This window comes from Oncorhynchus gorbuscha, linkage group LG10 (genome assembly GCF_021184085.1).
Source record: "Oncorhynchus gorbuscha isolate QuinsamMale2020 ecotype Even-year linkage group LG10, OgorEven_v1.0, whole genome shotgun sequence".
Taxonomy (NCBI): Eukaryota; Metazoa; Chordata; class Actinopteri; order Salmoniformes; family Salmonidae; genus Oncorhynchus; species Oncorhynchus gorbuscha.
The window spans coordinates 46,984,206-47,009,151 of NC_060182.1; the positions used below are offsets into that span (position 1 = coordinate 46,984,206).

At 43.5% G+C, this 24,946-nt stretch overlaps 1 protein-coding gene across 1 annotated transcript in view; it reads right to left on the minus strand.

The window, feature by feature from the left end:
* The window catches only part of LOC124046193 (phosphatidylinositol 3,4,5-trisphosphate-dependent Rac exchanger 1 protein-like), a 147,673-nt gene that overhangs the window by 15,790 nt on the left and 106,937 nt on the right, over nt 1-24,946 (minus strand). Inside the window, exons 17-26 of the mRNA XM_046366302.1 lie at nt 17,541-17,633; nt 16,288-16,436; nt 14,241-14,326; nt 12,927-13,066; nt 10,801-10,915; nt 10,460-10,644; nt 8,728-8,889; nt 8,303-8,513; nt 5,460-5,739; nt 4,108-4,314 (exon numbers count right to left, since the gene is read on the minus strand). Coding sequence (XP_046222258.1) covers nt 4,108-4,314; nt 5,460-5,739; nt 8,303-8,513; nt 8,728-8,889; nt 10,460-10,644; nt 10,801-10,915; nt 12,927-13,066; nt 14,241-14,326; nt 16,288-16,436; nt 17,541-17,633 — 1,628 coding nt within the window. The remainder of the gene's footprint in view (nt 1-4,107; nt 4,315-5,459; nt 5,740-8,302; nt 8,514-8,727; nt 8,890-10,459; nt 10,645-10,800; nt 10,916-12,926; nt 13,067-14,240; nt 14,327-16,287; nt 16,437-17,540; nt 17,634-24,946) is intronic.

The window sequence follows — 24,946 nt, forward strand, 5'->3', positions numbered from 1 at the left end:
TCTCTATCAGTTTTGCACATCGAGAGACTGACATTTTTTCCCATTCCTCCTTGCAAAACAGCTCGAGCTCAGTGAGGTTGTATGGAGAGCATTTGTGAACCGCAGTTTTCAGTTCTTTCCACAGATTCTCGATTGGATTCAGGTCTGGACTTTGACTTCGCCATTCTAACACCTGGATATGTTTATTTTTGAACCATTCCACTGTAGATTTTGCTTTATGTTTTGGATCATTGTCTTGTTGGAAGACAAATCTCTGTCCCAGTCTCAGGTCTTTTGCAGACTCCATCAGGTTTTCTTCCAGATTGGTCCTGTATTTGGCTCCATCCATCTTCCCATCAATTTTAACCATCTTCCCTGTCCCTGCTGAAGAAAAGCAGGCCCAAACCATGATGCTGCCACCACCATGTTTGACAGTGGGGATGGTGTGTTCAGGGTGTTGCTTTTACGCCAAACATAACGTTTTGCATTGTTGCCAAAAAGTTCAATTTTGGTTTCATCTGACCAGAGCACCTTCTTTCCACATGTTTGGTGTGTCTCCCATGTGGCTTGTGGCAAACTTTAAACGACACTTTTTATGGATATCTTTAAGAAATGGCTTTCTTCTTGCCACTCTTCCATAAAGGCCAGATTTGTGCAATATACGACTGATTGTTGTCCTATGGACAGAGTCTCCCACCTCAGCTGTAGATCTCTGCAGTTCATCCAGAGTGATCATGGGCCTCTTGGCTGCATCTCGGATCAGTCTTCTCCTTGTATGAGCTGAAAGTTTAGAAGGACGGCCAGTTCTTGGTAGATTTGCAGTGGTCTGATACTCCTTCCATTTCAATATTATCGCTTGCACAGTGCTCCTCGGGATGTTTAAAGCTTGGGAAATCGTTTTGTATCCAAATCCGGCTTTAAACTTCTTCACAACAGTATCTCGGACCTGGCTGGTGTGTTCCTTGTTCTTCATGATGCTCTCTGCGCTTTTAACGGACCTCTGAGACTATCACAGTGCAGGTGCATTTATACGGAGACTTGATTACACACAGGTGGATTGTATTTATCATCATTAGTCATTTAGGTCAACATTGGATCATTCAGAGATCCTCACAGAACTTCTGGAGAGAGTTTGCTGCACTGAAAGTAAAGGGGCTGAATAATTTTGCACGCCCAATTTTTCAGTTTTTGATTTGTTAAAAAAGTTTGAAATATCCAATAAATGTCGTTCCACTTCATGATTGTGTCCCACTTGTTGTTGATTCTTCACAAAAATATATACAGTTTTATTTCTTTATGTTTGAAGCCTGAAATGTGGCAAAGGGTCGCAAAGTTCAAGGGGGCCGAATACTTTCGCAAGGCACTGTACCTTTGATGATCTTCCTCAGAAGGTACTCCCAGGAATCCCAGTTCGACAATAAATGACTGATTTGTTCCATAAAGTTGCATAAAGTCCATTATTTAGCCACTTGTTGTTAACGTGTTCAGCCCAGTAATCCATCTTCATGAGGTGCAGGCAGTCAAGACAAAAACTTGAAAAGTTCCATTACAGTCCTTTAGAAACATGTCAAACAATGTATGGAATCAATCTTTAGGATGTTTTTAACATAAAACATCAATGATGGTCCAACCGGAGAATTCCTTTGTCTGAAGAAAAGCACTGGAACGAGAGGTAACTCTGTCGGGAGCGTGCGTCATGAGACCAAGGCACTATGCCAGACCACTGACACAAACAGGTCTCATGAGCCCCTCCTTTATAGTAGAATCCTCATTCAAGTTTCTAAAGACGGTTGACATCTAGTGGAAGCCGTAGGAAGTACAACTTGACTCCATAGACACTGTATTCGGTAGGCCAAGCTTTGAAAAACTACAAACCTCAGATGTCCCCACTTCCTGGTTGGATTTTTCTCAGGTTTTCACCTGCCATATGAGTTCTGTTATACTCACAAACACCATTCAAACAGTTTTAGAAAGTGTTTTCTATCCAATAATAATAATAATAATAATATACATATATTAGCATCTGGGACAGAGTAGGAGGCAGTTCACTCTGGGCACGCTATTGATCCAAAAGTGAAAATGCTGCCCCCTATCAAATCAAATTTTATTTGTCACATACACATGGTTAGCAGATGTTAATGCGAGTGTAGCGAAATGCTTGTGCTTCTAGTTCCGACAATGCAGTATTAACCAACAAGTAATCTAACTAACAATTCCAAAACTACTGTCTTATACACACAAGTGTAGGGGAATAAAGAATATGTACATAAAGATATATGAATGGGTGATGGTACAGAGCGGCATAGGCAAGATACAGTAGATGGTATCGAGTACAGTATATACATATGAGATGAGTATGTAAACAAAGTGGCATAGTTAAAGTGGCTAGTAATACATGTATTACATAAAGATGCAGTAGATGATATAGAGTACAGTACAGTATATACGTATACATATGAGATGAATATCCCAAAAGAGTTAATGCTCAATAGTTATTCTCTAATTATCCCTACATTTTCAATGCATTTTAATAGGCAGCCCTACTGTTGTGAACATCTCTGTGTGCGTTGAGGATTAAGGAGCCAGAAGTAGCATTGTCATCGTGCATCGCACTTAAACAATTACTCTTGTTTTACTATAATCATCCAGCTTGGCTCAGCAACAAATTGGCCCACACTGTGAACTGGAAACCACAGGAAGACACTTAGCTTAGTGAGTTGTTTGTGAGTCGGGGTGTTGTCTCTATTATTGCCTGCCCTATAAACTGTGTGCATCTTAATGGGTCTGCCAATGCGATGCTGGATCATTCCCGTCGGGCTGGGACTGAAGTGCCAACCCTTACGTAAAACACACGGGAGTTTGGCCTTGATTATCTCCTCCAGCATACACAGGCACTCTTGCGCACACACACATGCTCTCTGGGAGAGGGTTCCAAATTTAGTCGCACCTCATGGTAGGTTTGGAGCAGCCTACCCTCTCCAGATGTGAAGAGACTGACTGTCTGAGAGACAAACTAGACTGATGGCTCTGAGATACAAATAATATTACGACAAAGATTATACACGTAACGTTAGGTAGCGAGCCAGCCAGCTAACGTTAGCTAGCTAGCTAATAGTACACTTTAACTTGAAATGAAAACAACTTTCTGACAAAATTAGAAACATGTAATATCTGAAAATGTAGCTAGCTAATCTTACCCGTATACATGGATGAACACTTCTCACTCTCTGTCACGGATGCCGTGGTTGGCCTTAGTTTGAAGATGTAATCCGGAGACAGGCGTTTTGTCCATCTCCTCAGCTATCATACTAATTTCAAAACTCGATCTCTCGGCATGTCAAGCCCACTTATTATTTACATTTACATTTAAGTCATTTAGCAGACGCTCTTATCCAGAGCGACTTACAAATTGGTGCATTCACCTTATGACATCCAGTGGAACAGCCACTTTACAATAGTGCATCTAAATCTTTTAAGGGGGGGGGTGAGAAGGATTACTTTATCCTATCCTAGGTATTCCTTAAAGAGGTGGGGTTTCAGGTGTCTCCGGAAGGTGGTGATTGACTCCGCTGTCCTGGCGTCGTAAGGGAGTTTGTTCTACCATTGGGGGGCCAGAGCAGCGAACAGTTTTGACTGGGCTGAGCGGGAACTGTACTTCCTCAGTGGTAGGGAGGCGAGCAGGCCAGAGGTGGATGAACGCAGTGCCCTTATTTGGGTGTAGGGCCTGATCAGAGCCTGGAGGTACTGAGGTGCCGTTCCCCTCACAGCTCCGTAGGCAAGCACCATGGTCTTGTAGCGGATGCGAGCTTCAACTGGAAGCCAGTGGAGAGAGCGGAGGAGCGGGGTGACGTATTATTATCTCAGCCAATCATGGCTAGCGGGAGGGTTGTTGACTTTTTCTGTGGCTAAACCAACTAGGCTCGTAATGTAACAATGTTATTCCTATTTACAGACAGCATACGACACATGAATGTTCCAGAAGGCATTTCTGCCAAAAAACACATTTTGATTTAAAAAAAAGAAGTTTACATTCAAATGGCTCTACTGTGAAGTAGTGACGCACAACATTCACCTAGTTTCCTGAAACGAGTCACCATTATATCTTGTCTTAAGTCTTTCTTATCTTACCTGTAGGAGTCCCTGTAGCTCATGGTGTCTTGGCCAGAGTCCTCTTGGTCCTCTTCCGTCACCATGAAGCAGACCCTTTTGATGCCCCCGTGCTCCGCCTTTTCCTGGTCCCCCTCTTCGGGGGTCACGGAAGGGGGCTGAATGGCCTCGTAGGCTGGGGACTCGCTGCCCTGTGGCTGGGTGGGCTCCGTGATGGACAAAAGGAGGCTGTGATTTCCGCCGCATTGGAGGAATCACATGAAAAATAAGAGAAAGGGAACTATATAAGAAATATTCTCATAATTTGTGTCTTTTATGCACACACACTTTGCTTTTATAAGCGCACACTTAGTTTACACACACAGTTAAGGTTTTCCCTCCTCTCAATGGGGTTGTGGTTTCACAGCCTATTCCTGCTTGCCCAGTCCATGAACAGTTTTGCACTGAAGAATTCCCCCATTTATGAGAGAGAGAGCGAGATAGAGAATGTGTATCAGAGCAATTCAAATCAAACTTTGTAACATAACAATAACGAGGCTATATACATTTACATTTACATTTAAGTCATTTAGCAGACGCTCTTATCCAGAGCGACTTACAAATTGGTGCATTCACCTTATGACATCCAGTGGAACAGCCACTTTACAATAGTGCATCTAAATATTTACAGGGGGTACCGATACCGAGTCAGTGTGTGGGGGTACATGTTAGTTGAGGTAATTTGTACATGTAGGTTGGAGTGACTATACATAAATAATAAACAGCGAGTAGCAGCAGCGTACAAAACAAATGGATGGAGGGTGTCAATGTAAATAGTCTGGTGTTGATTTGAAGCTGTTAAGGAGCCTTTTGGTCCTAGACCTGGAGCGCCGGTACCGCTTGCCGTGCGCTAGCAGAGAAAAGTCTATGACTTGGGTGACTGGAGTCCGACAATTTTATGGACTTTCCTCTGACACACAGCCTATTACAGTGGGGCAAAGAAGTATTTAGTCAGCCACCAATTGTGCAAGTTCTACCACTTAAAAAGATGAGAGGCCTGTAATTTTCATCATAGGTACACTTCAACTATGACAGACAAAATTAGAAAAAAAATCCAGAAAATCACACTAATCACAAAGAATTGATTAATTGGGCAAAAAAATCTACATTTTGCAATGGCCATCTCAGTCTCAGGACTTGAATCACAGGCAACCTGTGGTTTATAGATATATTTTTACTCGTCTTTATCAAGTGTGTAAACATTTTTGGAACCCCACTGTATATTTGGCCACATTAAACGAGCTCGCGGAACACGTCTGGCTCGAGGGCCACCGGATTGAGATTCCTGACGTACAGTAGGTACTTGGCAAGGATTTTCATATATGTGTACTTACACGTCTATCTGGGTGACGTACTGCCTCATCTCTTGCACGGCGATGTTCAGGCGGTTGTAGAGGTGGATGTAGGCTTCCTGGATCTCCATGTCCTCCTGTTTGAGCAGGAAGCTGAGGCCATTCCCCCGGTTGGCCTGCTGCATCCTGTCTGGGATGCCCTCTCCAGAGCCCTCGATGTCCTCCTCACCATCCCCCTCCTCCCCAGGATCGCTGCAGCTGTAAGACGGGGCACCCATGCTAGTCACACAGTGTTGGGTGTGAGACATGCGAGACAGGTTAGCTGTGGGGAGAGAGAAAATAAATAGATTAATAAATAGGAGGTAAAGAAAAGTAAAGGAAGTGAAAGAGTATTAAAATAAGTGTCTACGTCTTTCAAATTTTTGATCAGAAAAGCTGCACGTCACATCTGGGGGGGGGGGGGGACAATCAACTTTCACTTCCAGAGACCTATACCTACACCACATGTTGAGCCTATCATTTTGACAAAAACAGTGTGCTTGTGTATAAAGGGCCCATTACACATTACACTGTTCTATGTACATTCTACTGCCTTGAGAGTCATTAAAAAATGCCTGGAACATGATAAAAACACAGTGAATAATCATGTCTAATTCACAATTCTACTGCCTGATCTAGAAGCCTATGGGTGTAATGTTAGCACATAATAGCACAGGCTATGATTAAGTCGAGGAACTGAGGAGAGAGGAAGGTTGAAGCAATACTAACAATGCTAATCTTCCAGTCAGACATCTGGCTGTCTGTCTGTTGCAGCTTCCTCTGTCTCTTCCAGTCTTAGTGTTTCTCTGAGCCGTGTCAGAGCGGCCCGTGTGACGGGCCAAAAGGCAGGCTACCAAAACCGCAGAGACCGACAAAACAGACAGGACAAGATGGGCCCATAGAGATACATAATGTTCCATTTAATTCTGAGGATGGGGCCAAGGGCTACACCTGTAAAATATCTCTCCCGCCGACTCTCTCTCTCTCCGCTCTGTTTCTCTCCCTCTTCTCTGTCCTTCCCCCTCTCTTTCCCTGTCCATCTAAACAGAAAAAGTAATCCAATGATCACCTTCTCTCCCCTCACTTTCTGAAGAATATTCCACCCCTGGTGTCTTAGAGGGACCGCTTTGATGACATTCACCAACACCCACAGAGAGGATGGATAAACATTTCAGAGTGGGGGTCGCCTGAGGCTAATGGTTGTTTAATGGGAAACCAATGGAGACGATTAGAGTGGTGGGATTACAAATACTTTACCGCAAATGTACTGTGGGAGTTGTCACTATATGCGGCTAAAGGCTAATTAACTCAGTTTGTTTCATCACAAGAGCTTATAAAGTCATTTGTACTGTGGGATTTAATTGATCAAAGATGGTATTTAGTTGAAATTATCTCTTTGTTTTAAGCTTTTAGGTGGATTATAGGCTAGCTCTGCACAATGTTGTAAAGGGGATCTTGGCTATTGTTGGCAAAACTCAACTGGGACTAGAATTCCACAAAATAACAGAACTGAGGCATTGACAACTCTACAGAGTTGGTATAGAGCTGTGTAGTATGTGTGCTGCTGTACTGTTGTTCTATTTGTAATCTAAAGGTATGTGTGCGTATGAGTGTGTACTATATGTGTGTGCATGTACAGTACAGTGGCAGTCGGTGCTGTTTAAGATGAGGGAGGGCAAATCTTTTTTTATGAGCATGGCCTTATTTCTGTTACAGCATATTGGAAGACTGTCATATTCCATTCATCCAGCTTAATGTAACACCGATAGGTTTAGGCTACGACATGATACCCAAATGTTCCCTATATCCAACATGCGGTTGGCTACAACCTAGCCTATGAATTAAAGTTTACAACGTATGTGCCCAGGTCGAGAGAAATTTGAGTCATCAAGGTGACAGACATTGACACATTCAATACCGCCTTGCACAATCTTACCTGCATCTAGCGGATCTAGGGTGTAATCATTGGTCCAACCGTTGCAAACAAGATTTTCTATTGGACAGTTACACCAGCGGGCCCCAGTGGCAATAAATGAATACAACCAAAAGCTTTCCTAGGAAGAGTTCCAGTGATGGATAGCCATAGCCAGCTAGCTAACATAGTCCAGCCTCCTCAAACAGAGACGAATGCTATCAAGCTGAATTCACCAGCTAAGTACGTGTAAAACATTCTCTCACTATGCTTGACAATATGGAGAGTGGTACTCAGTAATGTGTTGGATTGGCCCCCAAACATAACACTTTGTATTCAGGACAACAAATGAATTGCTTTGCCACATTTTTTGAAGTATTACTTTAGTGCCTTGTTGCAAACAGGATGCATGTTTTGTTATATTCTCCAATCACAGCCATTAAACTCTGTACCTGTTGAAAAGTCCTTCCTCTCTGGCAACTGCATCTTTGTAGTGACTGGGTTTATTGACACACCATCCAAAGTGTAATTAATAACTTCACCATTCTTAAAGGGATATTCAATGTCTTCTTTCTACCAATAGTGCCCTTCCTTGCAAGGCATTGGAAAACCTCCCTGGTCTTTGTGGTCAACGAGGCAACATTCCAAAAATCCATGCAACTTATTATGTGACTTGTTAAGCACATTTTTACTCCTGAACTTATTTAGGCTTGCCTTAACCAAGGGGTTGAATAGTTATTGACTCAAGACATTTCAGCTTTTAATTTGTAATTCATTAGCACGCACACGCGCGCACACACACACACACACACACACACACACACACACACACACACACACACACACACACACACACACACACACACACACACACACACACACACACACACACACACACACACACACACACGTCTGCATTGTCTTCTCACCCCACCTTGGTTGGGGTCCAGGCCGTAGAAGGAGTTCTTGCGTCCGAAGCGGAAGCTGAAGGCCCTGCCGGACACCATGGTGGTCTTGGGGTGGGACACCTGCATCAGGTTGACGTGGCAGTTGGTGGGCACAAAGTCCATGCAGCCCAGTGGGTGGGTCAGTACGCCTGCCTGCTTGAATGTGGGGCACGCCTTTCTCCTCAGTTCCTGGGCAAACTGAAAACCACAGCTAATGAAAAACTGTATATTTACCGCTACCACATAATGATGGATCAATAGTCACTGCTGATCTGAGTGTCTGTGTGTGTGGTGGGGGAGGGGGAGAGAGAACGGGAGAAAGAAGAGGGAGAAAGAGAGAGAACTTGAAGACTTTGTAGCTGCTCTTGCACTAGAAAAGGGGCTATGATGAGGGATCCTGTAGATCCTGTACCTGCTGGTATCTGCTGATTCGCCGGCGGATGCTCTCCAGCTTGGTATCACAGATGTTCCTGAACTCAAATTGGGGCATGGACATCACGCGGTCACTCTGCGAGATCAGCTGGCTGCAGTTACGCACAAAATGACTGTCGTCTCTTGCAAAGGCCTCCAGGATCTGACAGGGCAGAGTGTATGTTTTAAATCCCTTTGGGTTCACGTCTTCAAGTTCAAGTTATTTTAAATTATTTTTTGCATGGAGAGAAGAGCATGAAGCAACCTGGGAACCATTCACTCCTATTGTTCTCATCATAAATGCTAAATGGTAGAAATCATGGCAGTGGTTATGCAATAAGGATAAAACCAAAGTGTTTATGCTAATGTTAGTAGACTACAACAACGGACATTTCCTGTTCCTTGACGGCCAAAGAAGGCTTCAGGCTACAGTGACTATCTGCATTGACCCGTCCATTTTATTTATTTATTTTTTCTCTATGCACATTCTACACACACACTCGTCATTTCCACACACACACACACACACACACACACACACACACACACACACACACACACACACACACACACACACACACACACACACACACACACACACACACACACACACACACACACACACACACACACACACACACACACAGCTACTCTGTTTATCATATATCCTGATGCCTAGTCACCTTACCCCTATACAGTTAAAGTCGGAAGTTTACATACACTTAGGTTGGAGTTACTAAAACTTGTTTTTCAACCACTCCACACATTTCTTGTTAACAAACTATAGTTTTGGTAAATCGGTTAAGACATCTACTTTTTGCGTGACAAGTCGTTTGTGGGCAGAATTGAAAGAGTGTGTACGAGCAAGGAGGCCTATATACCTGACTCAGTTACATCAGCTCTATCAGGAGGAATGGGCTAAAATTCACCCAACTTATTGTGGGATGCTTGTGGAAGGCTACCCGAAATGTTTGCCCCAAGTTAAACAATTTAAAGGCAATGCTACGAAATACTAATTGAGTGCATGTAAACTTCTGACCCACTGGGTGATGAAGGAAATAAAAGCTGAAAGAAATAATTCTCTCTACTCCAAGATGGCATAGCAGTCAGACGTCTTTGTCTTCGTCGTGTCCCGTGTATATATATTTTTTGCACACACTGTATATAGACATTTTCTATTGTATTATTGACTGTATTTTTGTTTATCCCATGTGTAACTCTGTGTTGTTGTTTGTGTCGCACTGCTTTGCTTTATCTTGGCCAGGTCGCAGTAAATGAGAACTTGTTCTCAACTGGCCTACCTGGTTACATTCTTAAAATAAAGTGGTGATTCTAAATGACCTAAGACAGGTGATTTTTACTAGGATTAAATGTCAGGAATTGTGAAAAACTGAGTTGAAATGTATTTGGCTAAGGTGTATGTAAACTTCCGACTTCAACTGTACATATCTAGCCCTGCCACTCCAGTATCCCTGCACATGATAAATATGGTGTTTGCACTGACCCTGTATATAGGTTTCTTACTGATTCGTGTTCTTCCTATTTCTAGTGTTTTTGTTCTACTTAAAAAAATATATATACTGCATTGTTGGGAAAGAGCAAGAAAGAAAAGCATGTCACTGTGCTAGCGTACATCACAATAAAAACATGAAAATAAACCACATACTGCTGCTAGCATGATAAGCGTAGTGTTGGCATGCTAACACTACAAAAACAGTGGACATGTGCTGCACCTTCGCAGTAAGGCTGAAGCAGCCCTTGGGCTCCACCATCTTCTCCAGGACGTGGCACTTGATGCCGGCTGTACTGACATACTCGTACACCACGCCGTGCTCCAGGTGCACGTTGTCCACCGTCATGCTCACCAGGGGCACCGTGTCATCAGACAGAGACAGCTGGCTCAGGCCCCCCCTGTAGTCTGGATCGGACAAAGAGACGCTTTTGAGTACCTACTTTCATGTACACAGCCGTTCGCAGACAGACACAAACATACACAATCTCACCATAGAAGTGTAAGGTACCTGATCCATCCCCAATCTTTCTCTCACACACACGGTGAGGTGGTGTACAGTACCTGTTCCGTTCCTGCCGTGCTCCTCATCTATGTCTGAGCATTTCTCTTCTGTGCAGGCCTTGAACGAGCCCCCTTCCTCCTCCACGTCCTCAAATGCACGGTACACCCACTGACACTGACAGGACACATGGAGGACACACCAGGGTCAAACACTGGTGTGTTTGTGTCTCGAGGTGTATAATATGCGTGCATACATTCAAGTGTGTGTCTAGGTTTCTGTGCAAGAGTGTGCTTGGAATCACATGTGCTTCTCTGGCAGTTAAAGAAGTTGTGTGTGAATGAAGTAAAAGAGACATTAGGATGTGCTCCAAACAGAGTTAAGCCAGGTTAAACAGCAACAAAGCAGGGGATTGGACAGGAGGAGCCAGGTTAAACAGCAACAAAGCAGGGGATTGGACAGGAGGAGCCAGGTTAAACATCAACAAAGCAGGGGATTGGACAGGAGGAGCCAGGTTAAACATCAACAAAGCAGGGGATTGGACAGGAGGAGCCAGGTTAAACATCAACAAAGCAGGGGATTGGACAGGAGGAGCCAGGTTACACATCAACAAAGCAGGGGATTGGACAGGAGGAGCCAGGGTAAACATCAACAAAGCAGGGGATTGGACAGGAGGAGCCAGGGTAAACATCAACAAAGCAGGGGATTGGACAAGAGGAGAGGAGCCAGAGTAAACATCAACAAAGGAGCTTCTAATAAAAGCACTCCATAGCAGAGGTGTGTATGAGTCAGACTCGAGTCACAAATATGATAACTTGCAACTGGACTTTCACCAATGACTCGTGACTTAACTTGGACATGAGCCTTTTGACCCGACCTGACACCCTCCCCAAGCCCAAATATCTAAAAATATGCTATAAAAAAAGTGTGCAGCGCATCAACTCCTCATTTATCGGATTACAGTTTGAATCGGACAGCAGCCAATCAAATTGTGCCAGCTGAGAAAAAGTTGTGCGTGACAGTGCAGAGGAACGTCTGCGGGGGAATTCAGATGGAGCCCTTGGAAAGATGATACCCAAAATTATTATTTACGGATATAAAGATGACGCTGTATCAACAAAAAACGGATTGCAAAACAATCAGGAAGAAAATTAGACGGCGACGCAACAATTTCCAACTTTGTTCGGAATTTGAAGGTGCACAACGAATGGTAAGGCGTGGAGAATATAGCCGACAGCTATATATTTTATTACTTTGCTAGTGTCATGTAGGCTAGCGTAACGTTAAATCAATGAACCTCCACACAATCAGTGCGGGAACGTGATCATTGCACCCAAGATTGAGCTACAACTGTCTAGGCAGTTGGTAGCCTAAATCCTGCCAGATGTTCCTAAATCAAGGTTGGGCGTTTGAGGTTATACGATTGTTTTACAAGCATACATCACCTGATTTCGCCCCGTAGGGAACCTCGATAGTCGATCACAATAACATTTATTTGTTATACTCGAAACTCAAAGTTTAGGACTTGAGACTTGACACTTATCGGTCTTGACTTGGGACTTGCCTGTCTTGACTTGGGACTGGACTTGGGACTTGAGTGCTAAGACTTGAGACTTACTTATGACTTGTAAAACAATGACTTGGTCTCACCTCTGGTTCCATAGTATACCCTGCACTGTCCCAAGCCGATAAAGCCAAAATATTTGTCACAGTAGGAAAATAAAAACAAGGGGAAAATTAGGTATATTGGCAGTTCACTGTAAACAATAGAAGAGTGAAATTGAGGATGAAGAAGAACCCTGGTTGTGATGCATTAAACCAGTCAAAGCCTTGCATGTGACACTGTAGAAGGGAACACACTACAGTCGTTTGATTGAAACACGTCTTGACACTGGTAGAAAAGTCACAATGGTACATTAGGCTAATGCCATCATGGTTGAATCTCTGATCATGTATGTTTCCCTAATATTGTGCGTAAAGTACTAAAACAATGTTTGTCGTCAAATGTCTCTTTCTTAAAAAAAAGAGACTCTCCCTATGTATTTGAATGCTTTGTTGACAGACAGTAAGAATCAGAGGGGGATGAGACCGGGATTGAACCCTGTTTTCCCAGGAGGGAGTCCCATGTATGTATGGATCCGGCAGTGTTACCACTGGACCACAGCTCTGCACGCAAACTATGTCTCACCATGTCGGGCTGATCCTGCTGGTCGTGGTGGGAGGTGAAGTGCTCCAGGACCTCCTGGTAGTCACTATGGTTCATGTTGTTCCCATTCACCTTCAGGATGCACTGACCTGGCTGGAGGCCTGCCACCGCCGCCTCCGACCCTATAATCATGCAGGGGTCAAAGTCCGCAGGGACACAGTTCTTATGTGTAATCCTGTAACCACCGATGTCACAGAATGTATGCATGTTGAATGAGTGTTTTTCTATAATAACAGCATGTGTACAATGTATCCTTATCTGGTCCATTCTGTACATATTTAGCTAATTCTATTTTATTTGGAGATCCCATCTGTTTTTATCATCATCAGAGAATAAGGCATGTCCAAGACCATCTGCTTATCTCAGAAGTAGATGGGTGTGTGGCTTAGGTGGTAGAGCATGGCATTAGCAATTCCAGGGTTTTGAGTTCAATTCCTGGGACCACCAATACATAAAATGTAAGCACACGACCGTATGTCGCTTTGGATAAAAGCATCTGCTAGATGGCATATATTATTATAAAGCTCTGTGTTTAATAATAATTAAAGTTCCTATATTGTTTTGGTACTCAAATAAGTTGTCTGGTAACACTTTAGCTGTGCCCTAAAATAAGAACAGATCTCCTGTCCCGTTTAAAAAACAGGCATAGCATAATTTCCCCAGTGATCCACCTCACATTAAGCACACGACTCCATAACTTCAGTTAAGCAGCCAACCCAAGCCAACCAAATCCCAGCCGTCAACCAGGATCCTGATTTATGAGAAGAGAGAGGGAGCTGGGGAGTATGATATCATTCAGAAACTCCTATGGGGCCAGTAGCTGAAAGGAGTCTGCATGTGTCTGTTCAGATCAGAGTGTATGAGCTCCCTCTGACATAATAAAAGAGAAGCAAGACCCCGGGTCGTGACTCCTTCTCCCTCAATGCAGCAGAAAATAGGCGGTCATGTTTTCTCCTTCCTTATCCAACTGTTTTACACATTTGGACCGATCCCTTGCTCGTGACTCAGTTGTAAATCAGTGTTTTTTCTTTCCTTTTTAAACGTACTTTGACCATAGCCTGGCCAACATATGGTCCTAAAGAGCAGAGCCTCAATAAACTGTAAGTGAAGTTAACAGGTGCATGGCTGGCAGGTAACGTCTCATCCTATAATTTAATGATGATTAAGGAAGCCCCCCGTACCTTTCCCCAATCAGAAGAGTTGGGTTAAATGCGGAAGACACATTTCAGTTCAATGCATTCAGTTGTACAACTGACTAGGTATCCCCCTTTCCCAATCAGAGAGGTTGTTACTCACCTTTCCTTACTGCATGTACATGAGGTGGGGCAGAGCCACTGAGTTTGAAGGACAGGGCATAGGGAGTGTCTGGAATCTTCACAATCCTATAACAACGAGAGTGTGTGTGTGTAGGTCAGTAGAGGCTCCTCAGAGGAGGAAGGGGAGGACCAGAGCCAGTGAACTTAAAACAATAGTGAAGCATGAAAAAAGTTGTTTTTTTACTTTTTAGATAAAACTATACTTAATATATTCACATCACCAAATATTTGATTTTGATTAAAACACACTGTTCTGCAATGAATGTCTACAGTAGCCTCAACAGCATTTTATAAGATAGCATCATGTTGTAGCCGGAGGACAGCTAGTTTCCATCCTCCTCTGCGTACATTGACTTCAATACAAAACCTAGGAGGCTCGTCTTTCTCACCCCCCCTTTTCCATAGACTTCCACAGTAATTATGACATCAAAGCTCTTGCAGCATGAACCGACATGTTGTCCATCCAATCAAAGGAAAGCATAACCTACAGCTAACTAGCACTGCAGTGCATAAAATGTGGTTAGTAATTGACTCAAAGAGAGACAAAGTGGGCAGAACTGAAGAAGCGTGTGCAAGCAAGGAGGCATACAAACCTGACTCAGATACACCAGCTCTGTCAGAAGGAAATGGGCCAAAATTCACCCAACTTATTTTGGGAAGCTTGTGGAAGGCTTCCTGAAACTTTTGACCCAAGTTAAACAATTTAAAGGCAATGCTATCAAATACTAATTGAGTGTATGTAAACTGCTGACCCACTGGGAATGTGATGAAAGAAATAAAAGCTGAAATAAATAATTCTCTCTACTATTTTTCTGACATTTCACATTCTTAAAATAAAGTGGTGATCCTAACTGACCTAAAACAGGGAATTTGTACTAGGATTAAATGTCAGGAATTGTGAAAAACTGAGTTTAAATGTATTTGGCTAAGGTGTATGTAAACTTCCAACTTCAAATGTACTTCGTACCCTTGCACATTGACTCGATACTGTATATATATATATATATATATATATATATATATATGCAAGTTGTGCGCTCCCTCATCTACAGAAATAGCACTACAGCACTGCAAGTAAGATCTGTGGTAGGTCTGTAGCCGGTGGTGTGTGTGTGCTGCATGTGTTCCTCGCTCGCTTCAGCCATCTGAGCAGAAGCCAAAATGCAACCTTCCTGTGCGAACAGAGTAAATAAAGGATATTGAATGACAGCACCATGAACACCTCCGTTCACCCAGAGACTTGGTGCTGACATTTTGATCTGCTGCTGACCACATGTTAGCCTTCTCCATTTACATTGTGTCATAGTTTAGCCTACACTGGAACTCATTCAAATCCATGCATCATTTATGCAATAAACAGACTTATATTTAGGCACTTTATTTTTGGGGGTGCAATTCAGAAGGCTATAAGGGTCTGCTAATGGAGGACTAGTAAAGGCCCAGTGCACTGCTTTTGTGAAGCATTATTTGTCCCGATACTAATCTGTAATCTGATCCAGAAAATTGCCCATATGCGTTACGATACTCGTTTTCTCTGATTACTCGACACACCCTTGCATGTGATCAGGTGTGTATTCATTCTGCCGATTCTGTTGAAAAACGTTTCTTAAACAGAAGCAAACAGAACACAAACAGGGATAAACATACCTGTTCAATAGAAACTTGTTTGCAACTGGTGGACTAATGACTACACACTAGATCAGCTAGATGCAGGTGTCTGTCACCTTGACTCAAATTTCTCTCTACCTGTTCACCGACATTGTAAACTTTCATTCATAGGATATTTTGCAGCCAACCGCATGATGGATATAGGTACAATGCGTATCATGTACAAACGTATAAACCTATCGGTGTTACATTAAGCTGGATGAATGGAATACGACAGTCTTCCAATATGCTGTAATAGAAATAAGGCCATGCTCCTAAAAAAATTATTGTCCTCCGTCATCTTAAACAGCACCGACTACCACTAGTGTTGGTGTGTGGAGGATACTTGTCTGTGTGTATACACATGCCTGTGTACTCACTCCTTGGACTTGGTGTTGACCAGCAGGCGTAAAGAGCGGCGGATGCAGAAGGCCTGGCTGATCATGGTCTCCACCTCCTGGAAGGGCCTGAGAAACACCAGGTCCTCGTTGATGGTGAAGATCTTCCTGCCCTCCTGCAGCCCCGCCATCTGGAGGGGAGGATGGAGAGAGAGAGACAACAACGGCAGAACATCAGGGTAGGTTGTCTCTTCATTTCTGGTATGTCAGTGTCCATTTTGTTTTTCAGATGTAAAATAGTATGAACAATTTTCGACCAGATTTCACTTATAAAACCTGGATAAGTGATGGAAATAGCATAAAAATAACATCTAAATGATCAAAAACACAGCTCTTCCCACGGCAGCCTTTATATCCTCTCTGGCTAGCCCAGGACACAGGGACCAGATCCACCAGTATGACACTTGGCTTTGGTTGTCTGGGGGCTGGCTCTGGAGAACAGCCCAGAACAGGAATTCACAGTGGCCCACTGAGTGAGTGAGTGAGTGTGCCTGCGTGCGTTTTCACATTTGTGTGTTCGGTATTCTCCCCGCAACACTCCCGGAGTCCCTGGCTCTCCCAGGTTTTTCCCCCCCACTGGGCCCTGGGAATCAGCTGAGCCTCATTCACAACACACACACACACACACACACACACACACACACACACACACACACACACACACACACACACACACACACACACACACACACACACACACACACACACACACACACACACACACACACACACACACACACTGTTTGAGCAGTCTCGGATACACACGCTCTGTGCCAGCCAGGGCCCAACTACACTGGCACTGTCTGAAGCAGAGGAGGGGAGGAATAGAAGGGGGATGAGGAGGAGTGAGATGGAGTGGAAACGAGAGGGAGGAGTGTAGGGTAGGGGACACAGAGGGAGTGTGAGAGGTTCGTTTTAGGAACTGTAAGGATGATGGTACAACTGTAGGCCTTAGGGCGGTAGGAGTGAGCAGGCAGCGAGGGAGGGGAGTAAGATATTAAGGAACACAGAGACAGAGAGAGAGAGACAGAGAGAGAGAGACAGAGAGACAGAGAGAGAGAGACAGAGAGAGAGAGACAGAGAGAGAGAGACAGAGAGAGACAGAGAGAGACAGAGACTCACACACTGGGACTAACGGGCTCTGTCAGTAAGGAGGAGGAAGCATAGGTGGGTGTGTATGTCGTAATCTATGTGTGTGTCTTTTACGTGTCTATGTGTGTTTATAGACTCCTCACCTCAGCGTGAGAGCCCCTGGTGACAGACCTCACCACGATGGCCTTGTTCTTCTCCTCAATCTCAAAGCCGTAGTCTTCCTCCTCCGGGTGGATCTATGGGGAGACAAAAAAACATCAACAAAGGAGCTTAGAAGGCATTGACCGACATTGATTCATTCATTCATGCATCAGAACAAACCAACAAAATCAGGACATTTTATCTGGCAATCTCTGTGCAGTCAATAACAAACGAATGACAATGCAATGACAGACCTGCGTTAAATACGTACATCACATTTGGGTTTATTTGGGACTATTCCATTACAGAGCAATAACGGGAGAGTTGCCAATTGCAAGGTGGGGGTTAATTCCCTCCTGCATAGTTGTGATAAGATGGCTATCGCTAACGTCGTCTGAGGAGACTTAACAGGAGAACGGCTAAAACAATGGTCTCTGCAGCGTCAAAGAGCTGTGTGTGTGTATTGGGGTCCATCACTTCAATCATGGCTGGAAGGACTAGGAAGGATTAGCATTTGAGCTAATCATTGGGGATGGGGCATCATGTCTACTTCCTACTTTGTTCTTCTGAAGAAACACTAGGGAAAGCTAATGCGTTAATGTTAGCCTGGCAATGTAACTCCAGTTTCGAGCCCTTTTTTTTAAGGGGTTAAGGAGATTTGAAATTCCTCTCATTCTTCCAGCGCCTGTTGGTAAATGTGACAATTCTGATATTTTGTGTCTTTTTTTTAAACACTTATCTACATAATGTCTCCACGATCATTTCCTATTATCGAAAACAGCTTCTGGACATCAGATTGCGATCACTAACCTCGATCTGGATGACAATTTCTACGTAAACAAGTCGGCAGCTATGGACGTTCAGCTTACTCCATACCAGGCCCTAATGCCCCAGACTCGAAAGAGGAAGTGACGATGTAAAAGAGGCAGACGAGCCAGTACCCTGATGAGACAACGTTGGTGAGCAAATAAACCGCCTCTACCTTCCTTTCTATTGGAGAACATAGTCACTAGAGAAGGAACCGGAGGAGCTCCGTTTGAGACTATCCTATCAATGGGACCTGAAGAACTGTAATATTCAAAGTTTCTCGTAGTCGTGGCTGAACAAGGACAATGCACATCTCATTGATGGTATGGATATGGATAATACATCTGGATAATACATCTTTAAGACCGGACAGCAACCTCGGGTTAGACGAACGGAGGAGTGTTGTGTTTATTTCTTAACAACAGCAGGTGCAACGATTTCTAATGTTAAAAACAGTCTCAAGTTCTTGCTCGCTTGAGTTAGAATAGCTCATGATAGGCTGCAGACCACACTATTAACTTCTTGGTGACAGGGGGCAGTATTTTCACATCCGGATGAAATGCATGCCCAAGAAGATAAGATATGCACATTATTAGTAGATTTGGATAGCAGGCGAAACCCAGAGGACAAACCATTCAGATTGTATTTTAGAGGTCACTCTTTTCAATGAGTTTTCATTGGGAATCCAGATTTCTAAGGGACCTTCTTGCAGTTCCTATCGCTTCCACTGGATGTCAACAGTCTTTAGAAATTGGTAGAGGTTTTTCCTTTGTGTAATGAAGAAGTACGGCCATCTTGAACAAGGGTCACTTGAAGTGTACTGTTAGATAGAGGTGCGTGACCAGAAAGCATGCTACAGTTTGTTTGACTCCTGTATTGAACACAGATCATCCAGTCTTCAATTTGATCAATTATTTACAATACAAAATACCTAAATTTGTATTACAAAAGTAGTTTGAAATGTTTTGGCAAAGTTAACAGGTAACTTTTGAGATATTTTGTAGTCACATTGCTCAAGATGGAACCGGTGTTTTTCTGGATCAAACGCGCCAAATAAATGGACATTTTGGGTATAGATATCGACGGAATTAATCGAACAAAAAGGACCATTTGTGATGTTTATGGGACATGGGACAAAAGAAGCTCGTCAAAGCTAAGGCATGATTTATATTTTTATTTCTGCGTTTTGTGTCGCGCCTGCAGGGTTGAAATAGGCTTTCTCTTTGTTTACGGAGGTGCTATCCTCAGATAATAGCATCGTTTGCTTTCGCTGAAATGCCTTTTTGAAATCTGACATGTTGGCTGGATTCACAAGTGTAGCTTTAATTTGCTATCTTGCATGTGTGATTTAATGAAAGTTGGATTTTTATAGTAATTTAATTGAATTTGGTGCTCTGCATTTTCCCTGGCTTTTGGTTAAGCAATATATCTATAGCTGTCTATTTACCACAACACTAACCGATTCTCGCACTAAGACCGCACTCAACAAGCTGTATAGGCAAACAAGAAAATACATATCTCATGGCCAGTCATTTTAATGCAGGGAAACTGAAATCAGTTTGACCTCATATTTACCAGAAGGTCACCTGTGCAACAAGAGGCAATACAACTCTAGACTACCTTTACTCCACATACAGAAACACATGGAAGGCTTGCACTCCATTTGGCAAATCTGACCATAATGCTATATTTTGATTAATGCATACAAGCAAAAACTCAAAACAGGAAGTACCAGTGATGCTCAATATGGAAATGGTCAGATAAAGCGGATGCTAATCTACAGGACAGCTTCAATAGCACAGAATGGAATATGTTCCAGGATTCATCAGCTAACATTCACCACATCAGTCCCGGCTTCATTAACTTCACTCGGGTAGGGGCAGCATTCGGAAGATTGGATGAGAAGCGTGCCCAAAATAAACTGCCTGCTCCTCAGGCCCAGATGCTAGGATCTGCATATAATTAGTAGATGTGGATAGAAACACTCTAAAGTTTCCAAAACTGTTCAAATGTCTGAGTATAACAGAACTGATATGGCAGGCGAAAACCTGAGGAAATTCCATCCAGGAAGTACTATTATTTTGAAAGGTTGTTTTTCCATTGAAAGCATATCCACCATACAAAGACTTAGGACCCAGTTCACGATCTCTATGGCTTCCTCTACATGTGGCCAGTCTTTAGGCATTGTTTCAGGCTTTTACTCTGAAAAATTAGGGAGATACAGCACTTTCAATGAGTGGGCAGTGGAAATTTCCAGACATGAGTCAAGCACGTGATCGGGAGCGCGCATTTCATGTTTACCTTTTCTAATGATGAAGCTTTTGTCCGGTTAAAATATTATTGTCTGGATGTTGACGGCGCGCATTGTGCCTTTGGATTACTGAACTAAAACGCACCAATAAAACTCAGGTCTTTGGACATAAAGTAACTTTATCGAACAAAACACACATTTATTGTGTAACATGAAGTCCTGTGAGTGCCATCTGATGAAGATCAAAGGTTAGTGATGAATTTAATCGCTATTTCTGACTTTTGTGAGCCTTCTCCTTGGCTGGAAAATGTCTGTATGGTTTTCTGTAACTAGGCGCTGACCTAATATAATCGCGGTGTGCTTTCACCGTAAAGCCTTTTTGAAATCGGACATGGTGGTTGGATTTACAAGAAGTTTATCTTTAAAATGGTGTATAATACTTGTATGTTTGAAGAATTTTAATTATGGGATTTCTGTTTTGAATTTGGCGCCCTGCAATTTCACTTGCTGTTGTCGAGGTGGGACGGACAGGTTAATAAGTGCATTAATGATATCCCCACAATGACCCTACGTACATATCTTAACCAGAAGACATGAAAGAGGCAACATCCGCTATGAGCTAAAGGCTAGAGCTGCAGCTTTCAAGGAGCAGGACGCCAATCCGGAAGCTTATAAGAAATCCACTATGACCTCCGACGAGCCATCAAACAGGCTAAGCATTAAAATAGGACTAAGATTCTTGCAAACCATCACAGATTACAATGGGAAACCCAACCACCCAGTGATGTGACCCTATCAGATGAGCTAAATGCCATTTATGCTCACTTCGAGGCAAGCAACACTGAACCATGTACCATGCTGTTCCGGATGATTGTGTGATCTCGCTCTCTCTAGCCAATGTGATTAAGGTTTTTAAACAGGTTAACATTCACAAGGCCTCGGGGACTGACGGATTACCAGGACGCGTACTCAGAGCATGCGCTGACCAGCTGGCAAGTGTCTTCACTGAAATTTTCAACCTCTCCCTGACCCAGTCTGTAATACCTATATGTTTCAAGCACACCACCATAGTCGCTGTGCACAAGATTACTATAGTCCTGTAGTACTCAAATTGGTAGCCATGAAATGTTTTGAAATGCTGGTCATGGCTTACATCAACACCATCATCCCAGATTCACATCCAATTCACATACCACCCCATCAAAACGAATCCAATTTTATTGGTCATATACACATATTTAGCAGATTTTATTGCAGGTGTAGCGAAATGCTTGTTTTCGCTACACCTGTAATGCAACAGATCTGCAGATGACGCAATCTCTATTGCCCTTTTCCACCTCGACAAGAGGAACACCTATGTGAATGAACAGAATGCTGTTCATGGTCTACAGCTCAACATTGAACACCATAGTGCCCTTAAAGCTCACCACTAAGCTCAGGACCCTGCAACTGAACACCTCTATCTGCAACTGGATCCTGGAATTCCTGAATGGCCTCCCCCAGGTGGTGAGGTTAGGGAACACATCCGCCACGCTGACCCTCAACACGGTCACCCCTCAGGTATGCACGTTCAGTCCCCTCCTGTAATACCTGTTCACCCATGACTGCGTGGCCACGCACGACTCCAACACCATCAATAAGTTTGCTGACAATACAACAGTGGTAGGCCTGATCACAGATGATGATGAGACAGACTATATTGAGGAGGTCAGTGACAACAACCTCTCCCTCAACATCAGCTAGACAAAGGAGCTGATAGTGGACTATTTTTTAATAATTTGTCTTCTTTCGCTCATACGTTAGGCTGTTTTTCTGGACTTCGAGGGCTTCAGTGGAGCAGGTCGAGAGATTCAAGTTCCTAAGTATCCACATCACTAAGGAATTTGCATGGTCCACACACACCAACACAGTTGTGAAGATGGCACGACAATGCCTCTTCCCCCTCAGGAGGATGAAAAGATTTGGAATGGGCCCTCAGATCCTCAAAATGTTCTACAGCTGCACCATTAAGAGCTTCTTGACTGGCTGCATCACCGCTTGGTATGACAACTGCTCGGCATCCAACCGCAAGGTGCTACAGAGGGTAGTGTGTGCAGCCCAGTACATCACTCCCTGCCATCCAGGACCTCTATGCAAGGTAGTGTCAGAGGAGTCACTATAAATTGTAAAATACTCGAGCTCAGGCTCTGTCGCAGCCGGCCGCGACCGGGAGGTCCATGGGGCGACTCACAATTGCCCTAGCATCGTCTGGGTTAGGGAGGGTTTTGCCGGCAGGGATATTCTTGTCTCCTCACGCGACTCCTGTGGCGGGCCGGGCGCAGTGCGCACTGACCAGGTCGCTAGGTGTACAGTGTTTCCTCCGACACATTGGTACGGCTGGCTTCCGGGTTGGATGAGCTCTGTGTTAAGAAGCAGTGTGGCTTGGTTGGGTTGTGTTTTGGAGGACGCATGGATCTCGACCTTTGTAGCGATGAGACGACAGTAACTACTAACAATTGGATACCATGAAATTGGGGAGAAAAAAAGGGAGAAAAACTATTGGAAAAAAAGAATTTTTAAATTGTCAAATACTCCAGCCACCCAAGTCAGACTGTTCTCTCTGCTACCACGTGGCAAGATGTACTGTCTGGAACGAACAGGACCCTGAACGGATTTGTACCCGTCTCTGTGTGTGGAGTAAAGTTGGTCTAAGATTTTTTTCCCCTCTGGTTGTACATTTAACATCCTGGAAGAAATTAGGTAAACCGGATATAAGTTTCCCTGCATTAAAGTCCCAGGCCAGTAGGAGCGCCGCCTTTGGATGAGCATTATCCTGTTTGCTTATGGCCCTACACAGCTCATTGAGTGTCGGTGTTAGTGCCAGGATCAGTTTGTGGTGGTAAATGGACAGCTATGAAGAATATAGATGAAAAATCTCTTGGTAAATAGTGTGGTCTACAGCTTATCATGAGATGCTCTACCTCAGGCGGGCAAAACCTCAAGACTTCCTTACTATTAGATTTCATGCACCAGCTGTTGTTTACAAATATACACAGAACCCTTGTCTTACCAGAGGCTGCTGTTCTATCTTGCCGATACAGTGTAAAGCCCGCCAGATGCATGTTATTCATGTCGTCATTCAGCCACAACTCAGTGAAACATAAGATATTACAGCTTTATTGTCCCATTGGTAGAAAATAAAGGTGATCGTATGTCGACCATTTTATTATCCAATGATTGTACGTTGGCTAATACGACCGATGGTAAAGGCAGATTACCCACTCTCTGTCGGATCCTTACAAGGCACCCAGACCTAAGTCCCTGATATCTCCGCCTCTTTCTCCTGCGAATGATGGGGACGAGGGTCTTGTCAGATGTCTGAAGTAAATCCTTTGTGTCCGGCTCGTTAAAGAAAAAGTATTCTTCCAGTCCAAGGTGATAAATCGCTGTCCTGAATATCTAGAAGCACTTTTCAGTCATATGAGACGGTGGCAGAAACATCATGTACAAATTAAGTTACAAAAAAAGTGAGAAAAACACAATAGCACAATTTGTTGGGACCCTTTTTTGACTCATCATATATGCTGCTGCTACTGTTTGTCTATTCTGTTGCCTAGTCAGTTTACACCTCTCCACACATTTCTTATTAACAAACTATAGTTTTGGCAAGTCGGTTAGGACACCTACTTTGTGTATGACAAGTAATTTCCCCAACAATTGTTTACAGACAGATTATTTTTATTGACTGTGCCTTTAAACAGCTTGGAAAATTCCAGAAAATTATGTCATGGCTTAAGAAGCTTCTGATAGGCTAATTGACATAATTTGAGACAATAGGTGTACCTGTGGATGTATTTCAAGGCCTACCTTCAAACGCAGCTTGACATCATGGGAAAATAAAAATAAATAAGCAAAGACCTTGTAGAAATTGTAGACCTCACAAGTCTGGTTCATTATTGGGAGCTATTTCCAAATGCCTGAAGGTACCACGTTCATCTGTACAAACAATAGTATGCAAGTATAAACACCATGGGACCACGTAGCCATCATACCGCTCAGGAAGGAAATGCATTCAGTTTCCTAAAGATGAATGTATTTTGGTGCGAAAGGTGCAAATCAATTCCAGAACAGCAGTTCAGGACCTTGTGAAGATGCTGGAGTAAACAGGTACAAAAGTATCTATATCCACAGTAAAACGAGTCCTATATCGACATCACCTGTAAGGCTGCTCAGGAAGGAAGAAGCCACCGCTCCAAAACCGGCAAAAAAAAGCCAGACTATGGTTTGCAATGGCACACGGGGACAAAGATCGTACTTTTTGGCTTGCAAGCCAAAGAACACCATCCTAATTGTGAAGCACGTGGGTGGCAG